This window comes from Bombus huntii, chromosome 5 (assembly GCF_024542735.1).
Source record: "Bombus huntii isolate Logan2020A chromosome 5, iyBomHunt1.1, whole genome shotgun sequence".
Classification (NCBI taxonomy): Eukaryota; Metazoa; Arthropoda; class Insecta; order Hymenoptera; family Apidae; genus Bombus; species Bombus huntii.
In genome coordinates this window covers 13,337,231-13,365,097 of record NC_066242.1, presented here as the reverse complement: position 1 = coordinate 13,365,097, position 27,867 = coordinate 13,337,231, and the positions used below count along the sequence as shown (strand labels likewise).

The 27,867-nt window shown below is 40.9% G+C and overlaps 1 protein-coding gene across 1 annotated transcript in view; it reads left to right on the top strand.

The window, feature by feature from the left end:
* Nucleotides 1–10,711: 10,711 nt before the first annotated feature.
* LOC126865622 (neuroligin-4, X-linked) overlaps nt 10,712–27,867 on the top strand; it is a 225,157-nt gene continuing 208,001 nt past the window's right edge. The window contains exon 1 of the mRNA XM_050618368.1: nt 10,712–12,727. Within this exon, the coding sequence (XP_050474325.1) occupies nt 12,340–12,727 (388 nt within the window). The 5' untranslated portion in view covers nt 10,712–12,339. The remainder of the gene's footprint in view (nt 12,728–27,867) is intronic.

The window sequence follows — 27,867 nt, the reverse complement described above, 5'->3', positions numbered from 1 at the left end:
CGCGAGTGGACTGAGTCGTAAGTGCTAAAATTAAATCGAGAACGCGTTGAGAAGGAAGCGCCGCCGGGCGGCCGCCTTACAAGCTGAAACTTTTATTTTTGGGAGAACGTTTCGTGATCGTTTGCAAACTTTCCTTCTCGAAATCCCGTTTGAAAGAAAACTTTCCGTGTGAAAAACTTCCGCAGCCAGAGTTCTCCACGATTTCCACACATCGAATGTCTTTATCTTGCTATGATCTGCAAGACAGACCCTGTCTGTCTGTCTGATCGAGAGTAATTTAATTTAACTTAACAGACGGCAAAGATTCCTCCTTTTGAATTACAACTAGCAAGGACAGAGTTAACAGTCCCGTGTTTAACAGAATTAGCATATAGGGAAGTGTATACGCTAAATGAAACAGATGTTATCTGAAACTCGCTGTTTATCGAGATTAAGCTGATTGCATTAATCTCAGAGTTGGATTAGTTGTCACAAAATTTAGTCTATTCTAAATGAAAGCCATATCTAAATTAGCGACTACTTATCGAAGAAAATTGTACACAAAACAAACACGTAGAACGATTTGCAAACGTTTCAAACTCGATAAACATTGTTTGAAGTGTGATGCTCCTGCGCGCAAGCAGATTAAAAAACTTCATCGGAGAATTACTTTGCACATACACAAGCCGAGCCACTGTTCCTCGCATGTAACGACGTGTTAAAGCAACGATAAGAAGGCTTTGAGAGGCGTCCTCGAGGCATGAGGCGTTCTCCGATGAGTGGCTCCTCTTCAGGAACACCTCATTCACGTTAATGAACTTACTTCGTGAGCTAGGGACGAGCAAGACCAACGAAAGTGCATGACTTCTCCACGAGAACAAAGGTTTCGGATGAATTTTACGAAGTACCTCGTCAAATTGCCTGTGTGTCTGAAAACGATCGATCATTCTTTCTCTCGTCTTAATGAAACGATTAAATTTGGCATTTTCAAACAAATGGAAACGAAAAGTAGCGAGTGCCCTACATCTTAAGCGACATTATTTTAATCTAGAGTTATCAGCTCCTATTGATAAATGAAGACTTTATGGTTAGGTTATTTCTCAAGGTATTGTTAACATTGTATTCATGACGAGTATTAAGTCGAAGCAATCTCTGCGACTTTCAATATTTTCCAGCTAATTCGTCCAATCCTACGTATAGGAGAACAGGATGCATTGTTTCCCGGCTTGTCGATAAAGGAAAACGAGCAAGTAAAATACGAAGATATATACAGGTTTGTAGCGTATAAACAGTCCACTAGCGATACATTCTAATCCCAGGAGGATCAAGCCATCTCGGAATATGTCTCCCTCGTTCTTAGAGCTCATATATGACTTTATAGGGCAAACGTTTTCTCTGCTTATGGCCACGAGAATCGATTTATATAGCGAATTAATCATTTGAAATTTACGTTGAGTTTTATCTGTTCGAAGATTATAAAAGAAGTGTTCGTTCAATGAACTAGTATTATATCGGGATCAAACTTTAATTAACCATTCATTGCGCAAGTTTTCCTTGATCGAGTTGAAAAGTTTATCGGCTAAAGCCAAAGTTCTTTTAAACAGTCAACGATTTAAATTGCTGTTTCCTGAACAAAAGATCGGGTTTCGTTTTCCAGAGGATTGGATAGGATAGAATCTACAGTCCACTAGCAAACAGATTCATCTGGCAGAATAAATAAATATTTCGCGCCTCTTCTCAAAGTAAAATCTCGTTGCGGATATTCCGTCTCTTTACCCGGCAGCAATCTCTGAACCTGTTTATCACCAACTACGGGTCTAGTAAAAAAGTAGAAGAGGATGGAGTTAAATGAGTGTTATTTAAATCAAAACTCACAAGTTTGCGACTCGAAGAGGTGAAATACAAGTAATTGGTGGATAGAAAGTTATCGTAATTTCCATAGGGATAATAAAAGTAACGGAAAATTAAACAAAGAAGATGCGCGCTTTAAACTAGATTATTTTTTGATATTGGACTTTTGAAGTATATACGATTCAAGATATATGGTTCAAAGGATATTCTAACATCTGTTTTTCAGTTTAAAAAATCGAAAAGCGTGTACCCATTTTTCAACGTAGATTTTCTGCGAAGACAACGTCATCGTGGAGACGTGACGCTGATTTAAATTTTGTTTGCGTGAAAAATTACCAAAGAAGTAGCGAAAGCTGACCCAATAATACTGCGATTTTGCATCCGAACAACGAGAACCGGATCAACGACTAATCCCAAGTTCCTCGGAAGAAACTGCCGAACAAAATACTTGACAATATTAATCCGTTCTCAAAGAGAAATTACAAAACAACTATACAGCATCGTTTACGGTATCAATAAACCAACCTTGAAATCAGTTCACTACCCTCATCTCCTCTTCGAATATCCTAAAATATCCGATTATCCGATATCTTCGAGTGTCCGACAGAGACGGAAAAAACTCGAGAGGCGAGGTCTGGGTTGGAAGTCGTTAGTTTGCCCTCCAAGTTCGTCGAACGAGACGAAATCCGTTCCTGTATCATTCCTTCAACCGCTACGGTATCGATTTTCTTTTTTCTCGTTGATATCTAGGGACGAATTAATCACGAGCGAGAAGTCCAACACGGAAGATCCTCGGTGGCCTCTCGATATATCGTAAATACCATCGAGATTCGTCGCAGGGGGGAAGCAAAGGAGGCGTTTTCGTGGATGGGTGGACCATCAAGAAGATCGAAGATGGATGAAGAATATTCGTGGAGAGAAAACCGTAGGAATGTGACGCGATAATACGCGATCAAGCTATAGAGCATTCAAATCCACCGAATCGATGTTCGATATTGACAAGGCACGCAAGTTTTTTAGGCTATGGTAAAATTGAACCAACAAAAAAAGGGGACCTCGTACTGTTGTCTTATCGTATCCAAACCTCTAGCGTGTTATACTTTACCCACTTTGCAAGATTCCGTGCATCGATAACCACCGTCCTGACGTTCCTCTGCCTCGTCTAACGCTCGAGCTATTTTTCTTCAGAACCTACCAAATTCTCTTTCCGTTCTGTTCATGCTGAATTTTGTTTCAATAATAAAAATAAAAAGGAAATTAACCAAGAATTAATAACTATTCCACGAGTACGATATTCTTCTTTTTTTACATTCTTTAAAATGTATTATTATTCCATGTTAACGTTCGTAATTTGGTTTAAATTTCCACCAAAAAGATTTCCTCCGTTTTAATATACCCTCAAGCAACGAGTGTAGTAGAAACCTCACTCTTAATACTTAAGCGACTTTGACACGGCGGAGCAGATGATATGAAGTTTCATCAGCAGGATTGGCGTACGTGGCGGCAGAATTTCATTTAAATTTCATTTAAATTCAACGTATCGCGTTCGAGATAAAGAATGTAATCTGTCTATAATACCGAAAGTTACATGGATCGTCCGACCTCTAATATTCTCCTTTTAAGAGAAAGTGAATTATGCAGCAGCCACTGTACTAAGGTTGTCTCCACGACGCTCATGAAATTTGGTACCGTATTGTAGAAGTCATAGAATAGCATGTCATAGATTATCGGCCAACGAATTCTTCTCCTTTTAGTAAAAAAAAAAGTATAATACCAGGTTTTTACTGACTTGGATCTTTTTTTTATAATAGTTCAGGCTATGATTATAGTGAATAGATATTCGGACGAAGTGCCGTTCTGACGGATGTAACGTCTGAAAACTGCAATACATACGCTCATAAAAATCTATATAGATATTTGATTACATTGACGTATCGAGTACGTCAGAATGTCAATTTGTTCGAATAAGCATCCGCTGTAACTGTAGGCTTATGCACTTCGGTACATCCGTACATTGAACTTTCATACGAAAATATACTACTCTATTTAGCTATGTTCTTGATTGTCTGTTATATGAAACATACTATGAAAGTTTATTTAATTCCATCAATTTGCAATAAATTACATTCCAACAATGCCATGTACAAACAATAGCCAAGCGTTAAAACAGTTTCGATTCGGTCGACAAATTAACCAAAAACCCACAACTGATAGGATTTCAAGGTCCATGCGATTGGAGGCGCAGCAAGCGTGCATCAAGTAATCGTATTTCATTTAGTCAATCGATGGTGAACCAACAGGACAATGGAATCGTAGTTGAATTTTAAAGCTGATTGAAGCTCGCCCAATGAAGAATCATTACATTTCCGGAACATTTATTTATTCTCAAGTGCCATGTGCAATCCTCTCTCAGCACTGCACTCGTCTCTCTAATTACTCGGTATCAGGCGATAATATTTGAACATCGAGAGATGAAAATTTTTTAAAATGACGTATGACATATGATTAATATCGTACGAAGTATTGTTGCTTTGAATTACTTTGTCAACAAAGAACCAACGGTTTCTCTCTGAAGCACTTTTCCCCTTCTATTCCTGAAAAGAAAACGGAAAGAAGCAAGGGAGGGATTTGTCATTTGAGGGATTTCATGGATTAGCTGTATCCCGTAGTTTTCTGCCACGACCCCTTTTTCCCGTAACAGCTATCGCTTTAGTATGCTGGATATACATATACACTGTTCCAAGTACACCGAAACCCGGTTATCCTTATTCTATATTTGTGTCGCCACGTCGTAGATAATCCCCAGGGCATTTTACAGGTGTTACATTATTTTCTGTCGCTCGGTGAGAAAGGTTTTCGTTGCAACTGATGATTGTTCATTCCTTAAGTAACTTTTTCCTTTGCTTTCGATGTTTATTTTGTATTTTATTTACTTAGAAGTTTTCGAGAAAACGCAATTGAAATAAATCAGGAAGGAATACTTTTAAAAGAATTATAATTATGTGCAAATTTATATCAGACAGTAGTGCAAGAAAAAGTGTGATAAATGTATACTTTTTAACGCGATATGAAAGGGAGGAAGACGTTTGTTTCGCGTTGAAAAGTTCACCGATATCAATGGAATATCGCGAATCCAGAGAAAGGTTCAGTAATCGATTTGTATCGGGCTAACCTTCCATCACGAGCACCGTGTACGAACAAGTCCAGATGCGATAACTGGGCAGAAATAGTGAAAGCCAGTAGGTATACGTAACAGGTAGTATTGAACGGCGAATGAAAGGAAGAAGAAAGGCTTTCATGGGCGGCGGATTTTTCCGGGATTAGCTAGATCTCCTCGTATTATTCGTCGTACAACTACCCAGTAGACTGCTCCTCGCGATAATAGTTCCGACGTTAACCGTTCTTTCGTTTTTCTCTTTTTGCCATTCTACGAATTCAAGTTTGAGTTCCATTTACACGTATTCTCTCTTACAGCAAACAGAGCTCGATACAGAAATACTAGAAAACCAGCGAAGATGAATTGGAAGTAATTTCTGTTACCAAAGAAACTCGTTCAAAACTACAGTTTTCTGATTTAAACTTGATCAATATGTGGAAACACGGGTAGAAATACGGTAGATGGAAGGAAAGAACAACTAAAGGGAAGAAATTTCATTTACGATTGTACGCTCCCGTCGTTAAAGGAAGGTACCGAATGTGTTTTCATAACTTAAGAACAGCCCGGGGGGTAATCGTTTTAAGGAAAACACTGCCATAAAGAACAAGAATATCGCTTCTCTCGATACAAGTGAACGATGTTACGTGGGTCGGCAAACAATTTTCGAAAAATATGTCTTTGGGTTTTTCATTATCTTTTTATTACAATTATTTACCTTGCTTTCTTCGAGAAAGACATCAAGAACCATAGAATCTAAGCTGTCGTTGCTTCACATCGAATGTGATCTATCTTATAAGTAGAACGAAGACAAATTTTAACGCTAGACGAAACGACCGCCAAAACATGAACTGTCTCGCAACATTTTGATGGATTACGTGGATATTATCTAGAGATGCGCGAAAGTTTGTTCCTTCGATCGTTACGAAGCTTCTGTCGAAGCTAATCATGGATCATGTTTTCCAACTTGTCAAAATCTTCTTTCCCCTTCTACACCCTTTTACCCTTTATCTCTTTAGAATACTTAGTCCCCGTGATTCGAACATTCAAGCCAGAAAATTCGTGATGGAACATGACTACAAAAGAATTTCGCATGTTTCCAAAAAAATCGAACTCTTGAATCTACTATTTATATTGCAATTAGTTTTCTAGCCAAAGAGATTTCGGATCAAACCTGCGGAACTAAATCGGAGAAATTGCGAATGAACGGTAAATCATGAATACGTTCTGAGCAATTTCGCAATTGAATCCAGCGAAAGGAAGTTTCTTTCGTTGACCAAACCATTCGACCTCCTTCCCATTTACTCGAACTTCGAGTGCTTCGATGGTCTATTATCCTGGTTATGTATTGTAAACGTTGAAGAGTTGTACTACAGGTGGTAAGATTTCTACGTTTGAATTTGCGACGTGGGTAAAGAATGATTCTGGAAGGAATAAAGAATTGCTGTTTCGCTCGATATTTTCGTTGCAACCGATGAGGTCACGTTGAGTACTGAATCCGACGACGATAAACTGGCTTCGGAAGGAGGGACCAGTTTCGTGTACGTGTTTCCTCCACGTCGCTTGCTGAATTTTGACAAATTTATGAGGCAGCCCAGAGACGCGGTCCGATTGAACGCACGCGACGAAATTAATTCATGCACGCCGCATAAAGGGCAGCCGTTCGTCGACAGAAAAATTTGTGATGGACGGGCGTGGTAAGTTGGGATGACAGATTAGTCGTACAAAGGGACGAACAATGATGGCAAGCATGACGCGATATATCGTTTCCCGAAAGTCGATTAATTATCCCGAAACTTTGATGTTTTTAAGACCGAAAACAAGTTACCAGCGTTTAGAGCACTACGTATCCAACCAACGAATCATTCCGCGAAGTGGTTCATTCGTCAGAAAAAGAACAGAGTAACCGGGGAAGCATCATATGGATCGAAGCAAGCATTTTCTTTTCCATTCTTCTTTTACAACTTTCTACATCGTTGAAGCAGCAATCGAAGATCCATCGAATTTTATTAATCATCAAACTAGCTGCAAGATGACGATGGGCAGATTTGAAGAAGCGTTAAACTGGAATCGATCGGAGGATGCACAAAATGTCTGAACCAAGAAAGTGTCGTAAAGTACTATGTATCCGTTCCTAGGGCAGATCCTTTATGTTTATGGGAGACATCGCTGTCCTAGAGTGAATCTAGTTCAGATGAATTCTTTTCCGCATAATATTCATCTTCCAGGCTACTATAAATAGGTAATAGAAATGAATAAGTTATATCGTTTTGAATTGATCGGAAGATCTGATGAAGCGTGCCTCGTGGATCGTGATTATGTCATTGATAACGCTATTTCATTCGCTTCTTGTCCCTTCTTCTCCATTAAACTGGACTTTCTCTTCGTTGAAGGGAATTTTTTACATTCTTCCGTATCTTCCACGTCTTTTTTTTTATTTTCTTCGTCACTCAGTTTAATATCTCTTAGGTATCGATTCTTAATAAAAATTTTACGAGCTCCTTTAGTTGCTTCACTTCCCCAACGAACTCGATTGATCATCAGGTAGCATCGATCGGATTCTCGTCATAATCAGCTAATAAATCGGGTGTAGAACGTGAAACGAGACTCCGCAGAGCATCGTTCGTTGCAAGTTTCGTTGATCCGGGTCGACTGGTGTGTCGTTATGGATTGCAATCACGGAAATGGCGCGCGTTCCTGTCGGCTGCACGCCTTTTATGCGACATTCGTTCGCACGACGTCCGTAAAAACCATGTTTCCGGCTTTGAGCAGCCTCCATGACAGGGTTGCTCGCTAATCGACGTAAAAGGACACTGTCAGACACGCCAACTTTTCCATTTGTTAGCGCATTAAGAAACAGAGTTAATTTAGAGAGATATGTAACCAAAACTATCTAAATTTATTAGCAACGTTTTATAAATAAAAGCTGTATAACATTCGATACTTTTTGCCTAGACTGTACATGGTAAACTGCGGTCAGGAGTTTACTTTTACGGGGGCTATAATTTTTAGTGGTGTGAAAACTGTACGCCCCGTATTCACCAGGTCGAATGTACAATATAAAATTTATTACGGAAACGTGAGAGTAAAGGGATAAAATATATCTTAGTAGAGACACTTGAAAAACATTTCACCCCTACTTTGATCTAGCATCGAGCAAATACTAATCATTTATGGTCAAAATAAGATTAAATGATTTCTAATGTTGCTAAATTAAAAATAGTAACCCATTCAATTGTAGAGAATGCCATAAAAAAGCCTATTTTTTCCAGTAATAAATGCATTTTTTTATCTCATCTGTATCTATATCTGCAAAGAGATACCGTCAGACGATACTCTGTAAACACTATTCTCTATTTCGTAGCTAAATCGCTATCGGTGTCGTTTGAGGCGATTTTGAGAAAGTTGATCCTCCGGGACAACGTCTTACGAGTGGAAGCTTAATTGAATTACGCACTGCTTTCGACAAGCAACGACACGCAGACTTGCAACGCCCCTATGATTAGGCGGAGCAAGTGGGAAAGGCTGACGTTAGCCTTAGGATACGAGTTAATAGCATCGGCAAAGTTGACGCACCAGAACGCTGCCGTGTCGGGGAGCGATGTTAAATGCATTTCGCGCCTTCATGCCCGGAAGAATTAAGTCGGTAATTCATGAAGGGTCGTCCAACAGCTACTCACGGCCTCGTTATCTCTACGTTAAGTAAACTACATCGTACGGGATGCCTACGCTCTTGTGATAACACCCTTGAACAACAATAGACCGACAAAATTATGTATACTAACCGCTCCAACTTTCATCGATGAACGGATATTCTACTTTTTTTATAAGAATCGAATCAGTATTTTCTTCGAATTAGTAATTTTTTCATTGAAAGTTTAAAGTAGAATTTCGAGTTTTGATAGTTATTCCGTGAACGTGACTGAGTGTCATTAAAATTTTTGTACTTTTATAGGACTGCTTTTGAAACGATAAATTAGTTTTCGACCAGTCTCATAGGGTCACGATCTTGTACAAAAATCACTATATCATATCGCAGAATTTAGATCAAAATTACAAAATATTATATCAGAATGTAATTACTCCTCCTTGCGCGAATAAATTCATCATATTTTTTGCACAGTTACACCGTTCCATAACTCGAGGCTTATCTAAAACGTGTCAGCGAAGTTCTGCGTGTCGTCGGTGGTTCATTCGACACGCATCCGGGTCAAAAAGCTTGGGATGTTCTGCTTTTAAAGGGAAGCTTAGAATGCATCGAAGTTTGTTAACGAGTATAGCTACGCAGACTGAACTATAAAGACGAGGCGGTGTTGTACATCGCAAAACTTTACGAAGAAACCGACCGCGCTTTTAGTCATTCTTCTCTGAAATTCTCGTTAAAAAGTTTCCCCCGTGCCGAGGTGGTTAGCTGATATTCCAATTTCGTTCCGTGCATACAGCTTCCTTTTTTCTCCCCTCGTTCGAGATGATCCGCGTAAGAGCGTGATTTACAGGAATCCGTGTACATACACGTGTACGATCAACTTTTTGATATGGACCCTCTTCGAGAATGGACTCCAGAACCTTACTCGCAAATGTTTGATACGATAAAGTAACTGAAGATGAAACGATAAAAATAAACATAAACTTTCAAGTTATACGATCAAAATTGCTCCAAACATTTTCTCCCCTTCCGATACTTCGCTGTCGATAAAGTTTTTGGCTTTAAGCTTAGAAATAGCTACGCAGTTCGACTACAAAAGCTACAAAATTTTGATCGAAATTCATACTGTCTCGCAGCACCGATATCGAATGCTGCATTTTGGGAATATATGTGCGTGGATCTATTATTAGGCATAGACAGAGAGATTGAAAGCACTAAAGCAGCCTGTTGTCGATACACGTTCGACGTTACCTCGTTAACGGGAGATAGCCATTGTTCCGTTGCATTAAACGTCTACCTAACTGCATGGCAATCGATCTTTCTTTCGTTTCGAACCGCACGATATTCGACAATTTGACACGAAAGTGAGGAAACCGAAGGACACGACTAGCCTACCGTAAACATAAAAAGAAAGCGTAAAGAAAATTGTGGCAGTAAAATATCAGGCAAGAAATTGCTTTCATCAGGGAAGGAATAGAGTGGTGAATTGGGCTCATAGGGCACTACACAATCCTGTTTGCAATATGATCAACGATAGCGCACAGATTATACCAGTAACGTACAAGCTTTTAGATGGATTCAGTTATTCTGGTTCGGCTTATCAAAAGCATACTTCAACGCGAAAATGATTGTAACGTCTGTTTGTTTAATCTTACTTGATGACGTAGGCAAAACCGACGTTATAACCTCCATTGTTATGTATTTCTATCAAATCCATTATCATTTTTTCGATGACATTAATGCAAAAATAAGCTTACTTACGTTAGTGTTATGTTATTTCGTTTCTGCAACCACTTCATCACGATATTGGAACAGGAACTATCTGGGTAATCGTAATTGTGTCACGTTTTGTACACACGGCGATTTGATCATAACTTGAGCGGACGCGATAGGTTAAGTCGGTTTGTTGTGAAAGTACCAAAATTCATACTCGCGAAATTGAGACACGAACCAAATTTCTCAAGTCGATATCAATGTCATCTGCTATATCGACGTGTCCGCGGACTTCCGCCCATGTCGCGAGCGGTGTGGGCAGCGTATGCGCGGGGCATGCGCAGCTCCGTGCGAGCAACATCGCCTGACGCCAGTCTGTCCGAGGATCAAGTAACGGAAAGATCGGCTCCTCTGGTCCAGCGGAGTTCGCGTCCGCGTCTCGCGTCCTTTTCCTTCTAATGCATGATCCTCGCGATCTATCTGTGGATTGGATCGCGTTACGCGGCCACCACGTGACGAAGGAATCACCACATGACTCCAGAAAGTGTGAAGTGCGTGAAGAGAGTGTTCTCGGTCCAGTGTCGTCGCGTGTGTCATTCCGAGGCAAATTCCGGCCGAATCGAAGGGACTGCGTGCATTCGTACGATTTACATTATCTATCGTTGCTCGTTAAAAACAAGGGACGCGATCTGTTACCACTAAATAAATGCCTCTGAACTGGTCTAATACGGCGTAAGAGGGACGTGAACCAGGTGATCGCAGGGGTGAACAGTGCATGTAGACGCAAGTTGTCTGAACGAGGCAGTCTGTTGGTTAGGACGCAATGGAACGACACGTCGTTTGACAGTGATTCGGTGTGAAATTTTCGTCAACCGTTAGTGATCGATCGAAGTTCGTGTCTTTGGATGGTGGTTCACTGAAGCTGCTCGGATTATGAAATGTCCATATTAGATAGTGATCTTCTAGAACAATAACGTTTTATTCTATACCAAGTTATAGCCAAATGCTTTTTGCACAATTCCGTGAAAGACAAATATATACGAGAAACAGAGAGGGGATGTCCGCGTAAAAGCGGAAGAAGAAAATTTGAGAAGCTGCAGTCCGTCCAAAGGAAAGGAAAGAGAAAGAGAATAGAGAAGAGCAGTAAAACGGTGGACGTAATTCGACGGCATCCGGTGCCTTGCTTCCTCTATTCGCTCTGGCGAGCTAGGTCATAAGAATGAAGCGAACCGGTAAACATCGGAGCCGTGGCTTTCTCTTGGGCATCATTAGGGCGAGCGCTTTTTATTTGTACCGCCATATCAAGCATGCTATCAAGAACGAGATCGTCTTTTTGTAACTCTCACGATATTTTTAAAATGATCTGGGCCATTGCTCTGAAACGACGAACTACCCTTCTCGAAGTTTAATCCAGTTGTGTTGTCGTGTCGACGCAATTAGGACACCATTTTCGAGATACCATCGAAAAAATCGTGTCAGGCATAATAGACGAAAAAAAAGTGTGCTGCGCGAACTCGCCGTATTTACCTTTCATAACGCTGACTCGGGGATGTCTTTGGTCGTGTGTTGACTGCTCATGAAAGGTCGTCAGCAGGTTTTCCCAGAAGGATAGACAAACAACGTTGAACGTGAAAAGAGACTCGGTTTGAATTGACAAACTCGTTCATCTTCCAGTGATAATAACATCTAATGGTAACTCTGAAAGCCTAAGAATGAGATGAATGTACTTCGAGGAGCAATTAAACGTCGTAAAGAATAAACGAACCCTTTGGGTTGTACGTTTCGAACATTGTGGAATTCGTTTCGACGCCGATCGCCTACTGATGCATCCTGGACGCGCACCTGGTCCTCGTGGCGACGAGGTGGGCACGATCGCGCGCGTTCCAGCCTCCGGGGGCGGGTAGAAGTTCTAGGGGGAAATGAAATCGTTGGTCGAGCTCGAGTGATCGCGAAAGGGAGCAGGCGTGGAGACGGGGTTTCAAGGGCGCGAACGAAGATGACGTCGTCGATCCTGGCGCTGCTCGGCCTAATCCTGGCGACCGCCAGCGCCGAGCTCAGCTCGAGGATCGTCAGGACAAAGTATGGGGAACTATCGGGCGTTATCGTGACCCTCGATCGGCACCTCGAGGGCGTCGAGGTGTACCGTGGCGTTCCGTACGCGTCGCCGCCGATCGGCTCGTTGCGTTTTATGCCCCCTGTCAGCAGTGCGCTTTGGCACGGCGTTAAGGTGGCCGATAAATTCGGGCCTGTTTGCCCGCAACGGCTGCCCGAGCTTACCGACAAAATGCCGAAAGGTAGAGTCGAGTACTTGAGGAGGCTGCTGCCCTACCTAAAGAACCAGAGCGAGGATTGCCTGTACCTAAACATTTACGCACCGGTTCAAGGTAAGATACACAATTCTTTCAAATCACTTTGAATATCGGTACGAGATCTGTTATTAATACTTTCGTGGCCGTTCGTGTACTTTATATTTATAATTTGCTTATAATTCAGGTAAAGTTAATTGAATTTGTTTGTTATTACATTTACTTCCTGCGGTACTATTGTACATTAAGTCGCATAATACGAAAGAATGTATTTTGAGCATACCTTAGCTCGTATATTAGTTAAGGCAGTTGTAGCATAGATTAATTTTCTTACACTTTCTTTGAGATATTGAAGATACGTCATTTAGTATATTATCTATATGTGATTCAATTTTTGGAGAGTCTGTCATTATCGAAGTAGATATATTCACCTTCAAAGTTGGGATTTTTAACACGTAATTCCTATAGTAAGCCGCTGCGAAAATGACTTTTTGATGAATTACAGAAAAAATTACAATCTTGTTAAAAAACTAGCATGTTGTGTAAAACATAACACTCTTTTAGCCGTTTTCAAATAAAAGTAACGTGAAGTATATTGTAAATATTATAATATGAAGTTACCGTTATGTCCATTTCTGAATTGTTCATTATAAAGTATATTATAAAATATATACAACCAACAAATCTTTTCCTAAGAGAATATGACTTCTGAGTCTCGACATGCTCTACTTTCAAGATATATTGTCGCGCTACAAATATCTTAAGCACAGCCAAATATGTAGCGCGATGAAAGAGTTAGCTTGTATCAAAGATATTTCTTTGAAGAAAATATTTTGCTTGGTTTATCATCCTTCGGATCTGCTACTATCCAAAATTTCGCGATTTTATCGTCAATCTAATCGAGACATCTTTCATTGGTTCACGATGGATCGAAGTATCCTTCCTTCGAGTATCCATGTCCGCTTCCGGTTAGGGTTTACAGATTTCTTTGTGCCGCGCAGATGTATGCCTTTACCACTTCATCGAGACACGCACGGAACTCCGAATAAAATGAATGGAAATAGAATGAATGTATGGTTCATATATTTACCTTCCGCAGAAATTCATTCGAGAACAGTTCCCTAGCTCCTTTTTTACGAGTGATTTCGGACGGTCGCTCGAGCATCCAACGGTGTAATTTACTACCAGAATAATTCGCTTTGAACATTTTGTTCGGAATATTTGAAATTCTGGTTGTGTCTGTAGATCGTTATTATGGAAAAATCGGGGACTAGTCTAGGCATGTTCAGATTTGCGCGTCCCTTTTCTCCCATTTTTCGCGTTTTCATTTCTAACGGCACGGCTCTTTGTGCTCGACGACTGCGACGGGACCTTTTCGAACGGCAGAAATATGCGCCGATTCTTCAACGGCCTTTCATCGATGCCCTGTCGTTGTCAAAGGATTTTCATGCGTCTAGGTGAGTGACATGGATTAATTTCGATACAGAAAAGACAGGATAGGATAAAAAGAGAAACACGAAAAGCGGGAAAAGTTTCTTTGCCTTCGCGAGGATATTAGTGTTCGATTAGGAAATGAATATGCGTTTGTTTGATGCATGTAAACGAATATCATTGCGATGTACTATTATATCAGAGATAATCAATCAGTCACTTCTACCTTTAACTTTTTCATTTGGTTCTACGATGCTTATTCGGGGAAAAATGTAACCGGAAATAAATCTCGAAGCGACAGAGACAAAGAATAAATTAATACTGGAATAGAGTTGAGTCTCCGACATTTCTGATAAACTTTTTAAGCTTCTAGGAGTTTGAACTTTTACCAGTTAATCGATAAATGAAACGGTAAAAGTAACAGGTTACGCGTCAATCAAATGTCTGAAACTTCATTTATAACCTCTGGAATATTGAAATGTCGTGTCAACTTTTCGATTATTCGCATTTAAAAGTATTTCATTAAAATAACGCAACGATATGTTATTAGAAAAGGATCAGTCGAATAATCCGCGAGCAAATCTTCTGTTTATAATTCAGCTCCCGTGGTGTTCATGGGGAAAAAGTTATCAACGAGAGCTGGCCGCGTACGTTCCAGGGGTTCTGCTTCAACTCGGTTGAATATAATAGTAGTATTTCAGAATAATAACCCTGCAGCGAGCCATTGTCTGGCCAGTGCAAACAAAGAATCCATGAAAACGACCATTAATTTGCCGATTTGAATGGGAAGTGTTATTTTACAGCCGGGTGTTCGCTTCTCATAAATCGTTTTGCAACCGTGGAATTCACCTGATCACCCTACCCCCCCCCCTCTATCATTGCAATTCATCCCCTTATCTTGCTCGTGCTCGAAACCCTCATGCCACTGATTTTTTGTATTTCACCAATAACTCGATTGTTAATACACCGAATTGTTACAGAATTATTACGCGTACAGTTATCAGTTTTCATCTCAATACGTAACTAACACAATTTTCCATATCTTCAAAATTTAATAACGCAAGTTTCTTTTCAATTTTCGGCACAGCTCGTGTCCTCTGTCAATTTCAGTTTATTTCATAGCTTTTATACGAAGTTCTTAATTAAAAGCAACCTAGAACAAACTACGTATATCGACTATTATAAAATCCAGTAGGTACGGTCAGTTTTATTCCCAGCATCCATCTATTCTTCGCCTCGGTACCTTCTGTAAATCGCTAGCTAAGCGTCTCCGAACTCGTTGAAAAACAAATGTAGGAGTGCATTTGCATCTCCGTTGAAATGGTGGACCGACAATCTCGCCGGTTAGTCGATTCACGAGGGCGCGCGCGCGCCAATGCGCAAACGCTGGCCCGTCGAGGTTGCGCCATGCCGAAACTATTCTGTTCAATTCCGCTCCTACCCGCTTATTTTTACCGTTCACGATACTTACACGTAATCCTCGGTACGATACGTGTTTGCAGATCGCTTCAACTGGCCGAAAACGCGCTGGTCCGGTGTGTATCTATGTATATATACACACGTGGAAGCCAACACGTTCCGGGCATTTGTTTCGTAGGATTCGCCAGGCGGTTTCTATCTTCCACGGCGTTTCTCCCAGCTTCGCTTATCGCTTACCGGCTACTGGAGTGAAAAACGACGCGAACCTTTCACAGCGAAGTGCCTTTGCCATCCTGACGTTGGATTCCTTACCAGGGAAACAGCGCCGTTTACTTTTCACTATGAACAACACTGGCCACCGGAAATTTCAGGGATCCGTTGGCTTTCTTTGATTCCAAGAAGCCTCAGAGATTCGGTAATCAATATAGTCGGCGAGGCAGAATGCAATTTTCCAACGAGAGATACGTAATTGCGTGTGAAATTGTTGGAAGAGCTTTTGACTAGGGCGTCTGAGTATACACGGTCCTATACTACTTAAAAATGTACGGCCACATTTATACGTTATCAGAGCTATAATTTTTATTTGTATAATTTCGTTCACTAGTTCAGAGTTTGCGTACCACGCTTCGTTATCTCCTATAACACGTTTTATAAAATTTAATGCAATTTCTAACTATTATTCAATAGAAATACTTAAAGTTTTCCTTCGATATGACTCAATCTTGCGACAACAGATAATCGCGACAAGGTTAATTCCGTTGTTAATTAAAATCTCTTCTTGTGACGAAAGGCTGCTCGATCAATTTTTAATCTTATGTAAATTGGTTCTGTTATGAAAACAGAAAGGGATATAGGGTTGACTAACCTAATGTCCGTCATGTTCACGGCAGAGAGAGGGGAAAGGCAACAGGATGTTGCGCGATAGTCCAGATAGTACGATTAATATACAAGCAGAATTAATTAGCATGGCACGCGAGATACAAGACAAGGGAGAAAGAGAGAGGGCACGTAAAGCGGAGGGAACGATGGAGAATCGTTGAGTTTTTCTTTGGAAGGCGGCTTTAATGCAAGCCCCTTTAATCCGCCTCGACGTTGCGGCGCGCAACACATCCAAAGGGGAAGGTTGCGCTCGCGTATTCACGTAATTTCTTGATCGAGGAAGAGAAATTGTATTTAAATGGACCATGCAAATCTGTGGCAAGTCCGTGGCGTTGCCGCATTACGTACACCGTAGAATCTTGTTATGCTAATTCACAGCAACGTTTCGCGTTTCCTTCTGGCGTTCGCCCGGGAAACGATTGCTCGATTCTTGCTAAGGATTCTACAGCTGTTCAATCGATTCTTTGGTCATGTATAATAAAGAATTGTATAAATCCTTCGAAATACAGAATACTTTGGTGTATTGGAATTTAAATATAGGAAAGATTCTTTAAGTTAGTAAGAAAGATTTAATTGAATACTGTGTAATCGAGTATATAATTTTTGGCATCGTCAAGTAGACTGGTCGATCATAATTCATACGATATCCTTTGGTTAGAAAGAACTGCGAGTCTCAGTAATCGAATGATAAAATTGGTCGGCATGCGGATTTTATAGATGCAATCATCGAGGTGCATGACGGCTGATGAGTGTAAAGATGAAGGCGTGGTCAACCTCGTAAACGGTCTTACACGCCACAACTAATTATGAAATTTAATTAAAGCGCTAACTCTTGTACGCGTGCGGCTTTTGAAGGTACACGAACCAACGCTACTATTTAGCAGAGCACTAATTCAGCCTTCATTTATCTGCCAGTGTAGGAAATTAGAGGAACAAAGAGAGAAACGACACTAACAGAGGCAGACGACGTCTTACCACTTTGCGCTCTAACCGCGTAGCGTCGTTGAGCTTTGCATTTTTTGGCACGTTACACGCCGGTTGCACGCCACGCGTTGTGCTGACCTAAGAAAAATAGGTCCACTTCAGCCTGCATCGCGTAAATGCTTGGCAGGTTGGAAAGGTTAGGATCTAGGGAGCGTGTGGTTGCCTTTATGAAAAAATATTTCTAGAATGTAATTTCAACGTAAACTGCATTATCCAAAAAGCAGTAATTGAGGTCTTACTCTTTGATTCCTCAGGAATTGTAAGCACGAAGCTTGTCTTTCTATATATTTTGATATGCCGTGTGTAGTATATTGTGGTATTTATGGTAGGCAATGGAACGATTTATGGCATCTGTTTTACGACTAAAAAGCTTTGCGAAAATATTATCTGTCATATCCTTTTCTTCTTGCTCACCCTGAAGATGTGATAGCACGTTTCCGGTGTTCGTCTCGCGGTCAGAAATAGAGAGGAAACGTAACGGTATTTTAGGGATCACGATCGGATGGAATTCAGGGAATAACATCGAAGCAAGAGAGGCAAAGAAAACATGTGCCTCCGCGAGTCGAAGTTGTGGTAGGACTTTTCAATTTCGACGGGGAGAACTCGTTCCAAAGGAATAACGTTGCTCCTTTTGACGTTGCTGGGCAAAGTGTTGGGGCTAGGCGGGAATCCTGTTGCGCGTCGCTATATATCGGATCATCCGGATAATAGATTTGCCGAGGGTAAACTTCGCGGAATTTTTGTCTCCTGTTTTCGCCAATGTGGCTGGAAAATTTAAAGAAAGCAGCCAACCGTAGTGCTTCTTATCAGGGTTCATTGCCGGAATTTCGGCAATGAAAATTAATATTTCAGTTGAAGTTTGTACGTTACTACGATTGAAAAGGGAGAAATATTGTACAAGTTGAGGCTAACATTTTAAAAAGATCAGGATGAGTTATGAGTATTTTCATCATGAATGAATTTATCTTACAAAACTTGCTCGATAACGTCTAAATAAATAAAACAGAGATTAATGCGACGAAGCGATACAATATTAAAATGCCGAGCGCTGTAAATAGAATTGGATCGATGCTGGTCAGACACAGTTAACGAATGTGCATGGTACGCGGAGAAAACTTCACTTGCAAAATATGAAACGTCCTAAAGTTTCGTTATATTCGCGGAATAATTTCTCATATTTCCCCTGTCGAGTACAAATACGAAAGAAAAATAGTAGGAAAATGTAGAAGATAAACTTTTCTTATGTTAGCAGATTTTAACGTGAGATTAACATATATTTTTGCATTTTAATCATGAATATCAAACGCTTTTAACTCGGTTTCAAATGACAAACACAAGAGAACTCTTGATGGATGATCGATGACCAGTCTTCTAGATTATGAAATACTGGAGAACATTCACCGTTCATCGCAGTATCATAAATTTCATTCGACCTGTGCAGCATTTTTTGGAAGCTCACGTGCTTCCTCGTACGCAGATCAAAAGGATACCGGAAAAGCATCAAACCCGATAACGATGTCCGCAATTCGAACAATACAGTGGCAACCGTAAATCGATCGCGTCGAAGGAATAGCCGCGCGAATACGTGACCTCTGAAACAATTGAAAAACATGCATTAAACATGCCAGCATGATGATTTATGGATGCCAATGCAGCGAACGTTTCGCCCTCCGCCCACATTTCGTTTCTTGTCAGCGTTATATCTCACCTGAACGTGAAATAGCGAAAGATTTCCGTTTATACGTTCCTTGGAAGCATCATACTTTATTTAATTCTCCACGCCTGGCGATCAATATCCTATTACATCGTCAATAATTTTGCCAATTATCAAAAAAAGAACTAAAACGTCCGATGATAGATAATTTTTCGTTCTGATATCAAAAGCAGTTCTCGTTTGTATTGTGTAACGAAACTTGAGATTGCAAGAGACGCTGTTAAAGAGGTTGGGTCGCGTTTACTGCAAAAGCCGGAATAGTTATCGAACAAGTTGCAACATTTCCCGACAATGGGCGGAAAATTCAGGAAGTTATTATCGTCTGCAGCCGAGAGTCTTCCTAGGTACGTTGCCTAATTCCTCGACCACCCATTATGATATTAACTGGTGACGTTTCGCGATAAACTCTCGCCTTGATTTCTTGTATTACTGGCATTGTGATTCAGGAATATATTTTGTTAAGCCGAGCTATAGGAATGCAAAACTACGGTAAAAAACATGATGGATAAGAAAAGACATTATGTCGGTGCAATAAATAATTTTTTGGAAACAACGAAGTATACAAGAAAATGTCAATTATAGAGTTACAGGCATGTGTATCTAAGGAATAATTGAAAGGCATTGTAAATCGTGTGAATTCCAGTCGAGATGCTTCTCTTGCCGAGCAAGACTCTCCATGGGCCAATCATCCAACGAGGCTTGATGGAGCTGTCAGCTGCAGAATTGGAGGTGAATAGTCTGTAATGGATTTCACTAGGAGAACCGGTCGTAGCTGAAAGCGTGAAAAGAGTATCGGACAGATAAATATTTAAATTGGTCGAACACCTAACTGCGCGAACCGGCAAATGGCAGGAACAGCTAGCCTACTTTTCAAATGCGCACGATTCGTTTATTTAAGGAAGTTGTTTAAAGGGTGTGCGATGCAAAACCGAAAATCGATAGTTTCCAGAGTGCTTTTTCTATTATAATTTATTAAGGCGCAGAAATAATCTGATTATATGTATAAGATGCAGGCGAGAAGCATTCTCTTTCCAAAAGAATTCGATCGACCATTAATCACAATCAACGCAAAAAACCCGAGGAATAATGCGCCCGAAGGTTTCAACCTCGTAAATCCGCGAGAGAAAAGAGTGGACGTGTCGCTGCTAGACAAACTTCTTTAGCTAGCGATATTCGGTTTGACACGGAATTATCGACAGATTAAGGTATTCCGAGACGTTGACGTTGTTGTCTTTCCACCACCAAAGTGCTTTAGAAGTCAGCTTACACGTCAAACCTCTGAACTTATCTTTCTAAAGAATATACGGTTTCGTGGCACGAACTATTAAGCTCGATTAGCCTTTCCTCTCGCGTTCTACATTTTTTATATATTTCAGAGAGAATCGTGTTTTACGAGGTATTGGTCTTGCTGAACTTGCGAATCCTCGGCAAAATTTTATGGATCTAATTAACCGATTACTTTTTCCTTCGTTTTTATACTTTCTGGGTTACTAGAATAAATCGGTGATATTGATATACCTTAGAAAACTTGTTCGCGATAAATGAAACGTGTATACACGTATTAAAAGAGCCAAACTATGAGAGTATACTTATCGCGTCGACAACATGAAACGGTGCGCATACTAAAGGGATTACGCGACCTACAAGAGTCTGATATTGCAGAAGGACCGGCTTACGTGAAAGTGGCGGCTTGATCATGACGAAGAAGTTGTTGTCGTTTCTGGGGCACGTTACACGAGCTAACTGGAAAATAATAAGCGCAACTTGAGCGTCGCCAGAAATTGATCGTAAGCAGCGTGGAGGTGCACGATGATTTATCACTACCGAAAGATTAACGGGTTGACGCAAGGATTGCTCACGTTACTCCACTCGAAAACTGATTTATCGATGGTTTGAGGGTGAATCACGTATTTCGATGCGTTTGCTGCGTAGCTAAAATTGGTACGAGTGTTCGATCAAAATTTTCATTTGAGCTACGTTTCTTTCTCTTTGTTCGTAATTCTCGTAAGGAAGAGAATGAAATGTGTTATCTGTTCAACTATATGTGTCACCACCATTTCTGTTTGCTTTCTTCAACCACATTTACTATATTCTACATAGAGGTTACCTCAAATAAACGACGCTCCAAAAGTCTTCTTCCTGAGAATTAATATCAGATCGAAATTTATAGCTGGCTGGCATTCTTGGCCCAAGAACTATACATTCTAAAGTTCTTGCGGAATCGTTCAGTTTCCCGTTCTCCGTTACTAATAGCAGTTAATTTCCGCGACTTAACCGCCACTAATCCAGTTTGCGAAGTTTTGGTGCTTCTTCGAGAAAGGAGCAAAATATCTATTCGTGATTTTCCACGCGTAACAATAGTTAAATATATTCTTCAACAGCATAATTGATTCAGCAAGCCACAGCAATTATTCAAGTTGAAGAACTTAAATGTCAAGCTTGCCGTATCTGTTATAATATAACCGATCGTATAATAGCCTTGAAAGTTCAGGCTTCGTCGAGCTGTCACATGTAACAACATTTTTAAATAGGATAAAGGCTAAACACGCGACCAACGATGCCAGCTTATTGATTTTATAACAGTCGATGAATGGTTATTGCTTGCGTGTAAGAGACGCGATACGTCGTCACGAGTCGTTCCGTTATCGAAATAGAAATCTTCAAATAATTGCATTCTAAATATCTCAAATTATATAAATTTGAGAAAGAAAAAGTTTAAAAAATACAACCACGATATAGAACGACCTTCTATCCTTGCATTATGTTGTGGTTGACTGATGGCGGAACGAGTGGATGAATTTGTAATAAAAAAATATATTGAAATAAGTATAAGTATAGATGTAGTGTATGCTAATCCAGATCCTCACTCTTTCAGTGTTAGAATACAATAGGAAGAACGATAGAGAGCACGTTCATATATTTATAACAAAGGACATTACCAAAAAGTTAACCTTGGTGTGTAGCTCTAGCTGAAAGCTACAAGAAACAGCAATAGAAATATACTTATAGCTCTTTTGTTTCTAGATCTTGTAATCCAAAACAAAACTTATATTCAAGGGCACAATAATATGGTCCTCTCCTTATTTTGGATTCTTTTCACTAAATTCTATTCTCTTCGTAACAGCGGTCTCCAGGTCACGGATATACAAAAGAAAAGGTGTGGAGTTTTTCTTGAAATAATTACTTCAACACATTATAATATACACAGATATACACAGATTAAGCAAGCTACTTTGCTTTTTCAAAGCGTGTACTATTTTCCTTCGTTGACTTTAATCTCTTCGTCGTTCTTCGTTAACGAAGCGTCCTTTACAACGTATCGCAGCACGTAACAGCGCGCGCGTCGCCTTCGACGAGTTTTATGATTACACGAAGCTCATCGCGATATCTGCACGCCTCGGGCGCGCAATCTCCTTGCTAGGAGCTCTTCTTCAGAGCAACCACTCGACGATTTATTACGTCGTTCCGGCCGTTCTCTTCCTTTCCCAGCCGGTTATGCGTACCCGAAAAGGAATTCTTATCCCACTGGAAAGTTAGATTCTGGTGAATCGTTGACGCGCGCGTTTCTCTAGTCAAATTTGTTTCTATCGCTTGTTTTTCAGCCAAGAGTAATAAAATGTTTGACCTGCGACATAGTTTACTTCAAGCGTTAAAGGAACACTGCGCTCCACAAAATTTTTCTACCGTTCTTTATATTATACTTTCTCTTTTTATCTTTGAAACTTAGGGTTGCATTACTTTTGTGTCACTCTGTATGAAAAGCACTGGGGAAGGAAGAGACAAAGACCTGGAGTGCCGCTCGAGTTTGGTCACATTTTTAATCCAACCAAACTTTTTGAATTACGGCTAGGTCGCGTGGAAAGGGATGGAAGAAGGAGGGCATAAGGCGTCGACCAGGGTAGCGTAGCGCGCGAACGGAGAAAATTTGCAGGAAAAAAGATTATATTCCTGACCGTAATGGTTCCTACTCGGTTCGAGTCTTAGGAGTTCTCTCGAGCCGGGAACAGTCATTAAAAAAGACTTTCCAGCGGGCCAGGTAGACCGGCGAATGGTCGAATGAAATCGCCGCGGGACAAGCCGGAAATGGTGGACGCTGTGAAAAAAGGTCGCGAAGGAATTCTTTGCACGGGCCTTCTTTCTCTTTCCGCCGCCTCGGCCGCTTCCCGTTCCTGTCTTTGTCCATTCTCGCCGTTTTCTATCCAGTTTTCCCCTCTGTTTCGGCCTTGATCCCCAGCGAACGCCGCAGCTGTTGGTTTATACGCAGGCTTACCGCGACCACGACGAAAATAATTGCGGCGGCGTTAAATCGCGTACCGAAACGTTTCCTCCGGGAAAGTCTTGATCTCGACTGTTGCGATTAACGCGTTTCCCGACCGTGTCGCGTTTTCTACACCAGCACGTTCGTCGGTTTTACGAGTCTTGTGGCTGTAGAGTACTCGTTGCGTGAACCAGGCACTACGAACGATACCAGGATTGTCCCTTCGTTCGGTGTGAGTCGTAAATAACGTACAATCGTGTGGAAATATTTTATATTTTCTGATGTTCAAGATTTGAGAATCTTCCTACGATATTTAATCAATTTTTTACCGCAATACGCATTGGCTTTGACATTGTCCACGGCGGTCGTCACAACTCGCTACGCTACTTTACGAAAGTGAATAAATTGCAAGCGATTTAAATTCTATATTACTATTAAGATTATCTTAAAATCGAGAATGATTTTGCGTCACTAATTGTATGGTAATGGATCGAAAACTGCACAAAATTCCGACGGAACAAGCGATCGAAGGACGAGAGAGGTTCGAATCGTTAACAAAGGGTTTAACGACGCAATAATTGGCGGTACGCGTGAGGGCATAGCGATGCTCTAAGCTGTAAGGGCTGCGGCGTGATTCAACAATAGCTCGGTTACTGCCGGCGACGATGCTCTTTCTCGTTAATCTCGTAAAACGTGCCGTGGCTTAAAAGGAAGACAATAAAATCCGCCTGCCGTACTCGTTACTCTCTCCTCTAATGAAATAACAATGACTATTATCGTCTCTTATTACTGCACCACCGTTCGTCGCCTTGGAAGGACGCTCGGTGAAGATCGATACTTCCTGTGATCGGCATGATTCACTCTGTTCTCGAATCGAACTCACGCGAAATTTCATTACGATTCTTGCAACGGAAATGCCTATTTTCCTTCAGATTACATAATTTGCTGGTAAATATCGCTGTTAACGATAAATTCTACATTCCGTTAGGTGTCGCCCAAAGCAAGTTGAAATAAACGAAAAAACTGCCGGCTGGTCAGCCACGAATTAGCTTAAACGACCACCGATTAATCTTGCATGGGCCCGTTGGGAGATGGGGAAACAAGGCGACAAGGCCGTAGTTCGTTCGCCTGCTAGCCATAGCTACTTAATGCCCGATCTCTCGGGACTAGTGTAACCCGTTGCACCGCATTCGGATTCGTCCTTTACCCACGGACTCACCGAAGGGACGTGACCACCGTCCCAAGATGCGGAATTCTTGGGAAAACTACTTTATTACCACTTACCCTGTTTATCAGCTTGTAATTTCTCTTAATTGCTAACTGAAAGTCCACCGGAAGATGATTTCTCTTTGTTACGCTTCACTAACATTCGGTCAAAGAACAATAAAAAAGTCTTGTGGAAATTGTTCATCGAATTTTCGATTTGACCGAGGAAATTGCAGAGGTTTTCCTCTCGGGGGCAATCGTGAAATAGAAAAGAAATTGCGAGATTCTTTTTCCAATTTCTTTCTTTGTTTTTATCGCTATATAGATAAAAGAAGTACCAAGAGATAAAAGAAACTAACCATGTCTCTTTGTAACAGTTTTTCTTTCTATTTCTCAATGCGTCGTTATTTATTAACATAACATCAGGGATCCATCTACGCGCTGAGTTCCAGTAATCAAGTTTACCAATTTTGTTACATTATTTAACCCAAATTGCCGAAGGAACTCCACAGGATTGCGTCGTGTGTTTAATGTTCAACGAAGCGCGCAGCGATGATCGTAGCAAGCTGGACGTATCCCAACCACGCCACTATGAGTCTCGTAAGGAAACTTGGCAAAAAGCTATTTTGCTTGCAGCGTAACGCTAAGCTGAGAGTAGCTGTAACGTTAAGTAGCTGCCGGGGCTTTCGTAACTAGCCCATGGTGACGCCATCTCATTTTCAATTGTTTTTGGTTTACCTAGCCATTTCCCTTTGGCTATTTTTGACCCTACTTTTATTATTCAATCGCAAAAGATTATTTCTCGTCGGCGTAAAGATCGTTACGCGTACGAGTAATCAAAAGTTACAAGATATCTTTCCAATGTTTCAACAAGGTCCTTAAACTCGGGAAAAGTTTAAAATGAAACCTACATCGCCTGAAACTCGAGGAAAAAGAGCCATTCGATATTCTGCAGGCTTTCGTCGCAAGATGTTTTCGAAAATACGATTCGCTAAGTGTGCCAAGTACAGTCAGGTTTCATATCGGCGGAATTTTTATTCTGAATAGAAGCCACTGCCTCGTGAATGACAATAGGGAATATAATTCGTTGAGTATTTTGCATTTCATTCACGTTGAAAAATGCTTCCTCTTCTTTTCCGATTTTTCTTTGCCGCTGAACGCCTGAGGCGTCGATTCCACTTAATCCATCGATCGAGATTTCATCTCTGTACTTTGAAAGGCGATTAGAGAGTCTGAGCTTCCACTTTCGCGACGCCTCGGGCAGATCCGAAGGCTTGTCTTTGTTGTTGCTGCCGCTGTCTTAGCCATCGAGCAACATCGATTTAAATAATCGCTTTTTTTCTCGTGACCCAGCCGCGAGCAAAATCTTTGCGCAATCGAAAGTAAATTCATATTGGAATCGAGTTTTAAAACCAAGCTATCGATCATCTGAACTAATTAAACTTCTGAAAAACAAACAATTTTTCCAACCGTATTACATCGCTGTTCCATTACTCGGTACTCTAATTCCCGAAGAAGCTTTTACTTCACACATTTGTTAATATCATATCCATCTGTTACACTCAATCAATTATTCTCTTTCATTGTAGTCAATTAGTCTCATACATTATTTTACATTTATTTCAGAAATTCACAGTAGGTTGCGAAAGTTGTTCGAAAACTCTGTAGGTAATCGCAGCCTGCAGCGTTCTTTGTTAGTTCATCTCCCAACACCGAAATTCGAGCTCCGAAATCGAGCATCGCAAAATTTCCAAAGGGCAGAGCGGCCCATAAACTCCCTTCCATAACGGTGCAAATTCTACTTTAACCACCGGCGCTCTTTTTTCCTTTGGAATCTCGCTTTATCGAAATAACAATTATTCGGCGGGCTTGCGGAATTGAATAAATTTCTACAACGTATCTCTATAGATAGCACGCGCGATCCCCACGCACAATGAACAGCCGTTAATTTGCCGTAAATCGAATCCTCTATTCAGGCTGGAGTTCAGAGAAAAACAAACGCAGGAATTACAAAGTACCGGCATCGCGAATCGAGCGTGATACATTAGCGGGCAGCTGTTTTGTTTGCGGTACGTGGTCATTGTTCCGCGAATTAACGCTGTACTCGAGAGCCCTCCGCAGGGACAAGAGCCAGGCTAGTGCGTGAGCAAATGCGAAATTATTCGCGCAAAAGCGACTCGCGGCGCTGATTTTTCAATCAAGCCCGCCGGATAATTCTGGCGTGCATAAAGGATCGTTGGACGTTACGCGGACGTGCGCTCGCTCCAGGCCATTTCCACCATTGATATCCGTTAACTCCAACAACGCTCTTTATTCTTTCAATTATGCGCCCGTTCCATGTGAATTATACTAGACTACCAGTATGGTTTCTTTGGTTGTCTACCTCGAAAGCATGGCGACAATCGCCAAATATGTAAATCGATACGAATGATATTTTCTTTAATTCTTCGTGAAAATGATATAAATTCGATGGAATAAAGCGTTGTATTTCTTGCTATTTTTTCTCTTGTTGGTGGAAATAAAAGTAAAAAATTCGTTTTGCGGAGGTTCTCGTTTCCATTTGGAAGATGAAGGATGTATGGAATAATTTAACCAAGAGGCAGAAATAATTCTTACCCGGTCCAGCTTCGTTTCGCTGTGGGGCCACAGTGTCTGTTTTACAGGCGTCCCGCGAACGTTTTAAAACCCCGCTTGTGGATTTATCGCTGTCCCTTCTTGCCCTTTCATTCTTCTCGTCTCTGTGCCAGTAAGGAGAAGGATGGGCTCTGCCGTTGGCAAAAAGTTCCGACGTTAAGTGTGTCTGACGTTGCTCTCTTGTTTCCCCTTTATTGCGTATAATACTCTGCTTTCCTATATCACTCTGTTTCTGCTATTCTTCTCTGTCCACCACCTTCTGGTCGGTATACCGCTTTTCTTCGAATTATCATGGAAACTCAAATGGATATTAATATAGGAAATCGATCGATCGCTTTAACGATAATATTTTCAAAGAATAAATTGGAGTAGTTTCGTGGTAACGAAGAAATTTCGAGCCACAGAGGTAGAGACAACGGTCGAAAATCTGACCGATTGTTGCGAGCATGTTTTCAGCCCGGGAAACGATTTAGTCGCAAAGTAATTAAGATTCAGCTTCAACCAATTTCGCTGTTGCGCTGACGCGCCTTGCTCCCAGCAGATTGTTTGCCAGGGTAAATTACAACCTGCGCGTTGCATCCAAAAATTACCATTGATCCTACAGTCATTTGGACATTTCTTCGATACTTTATCTCTTGTTTTTTTTTCTTTTTATTATTACCAGCCAATCTATATCCTGTCGTATTTTTCATA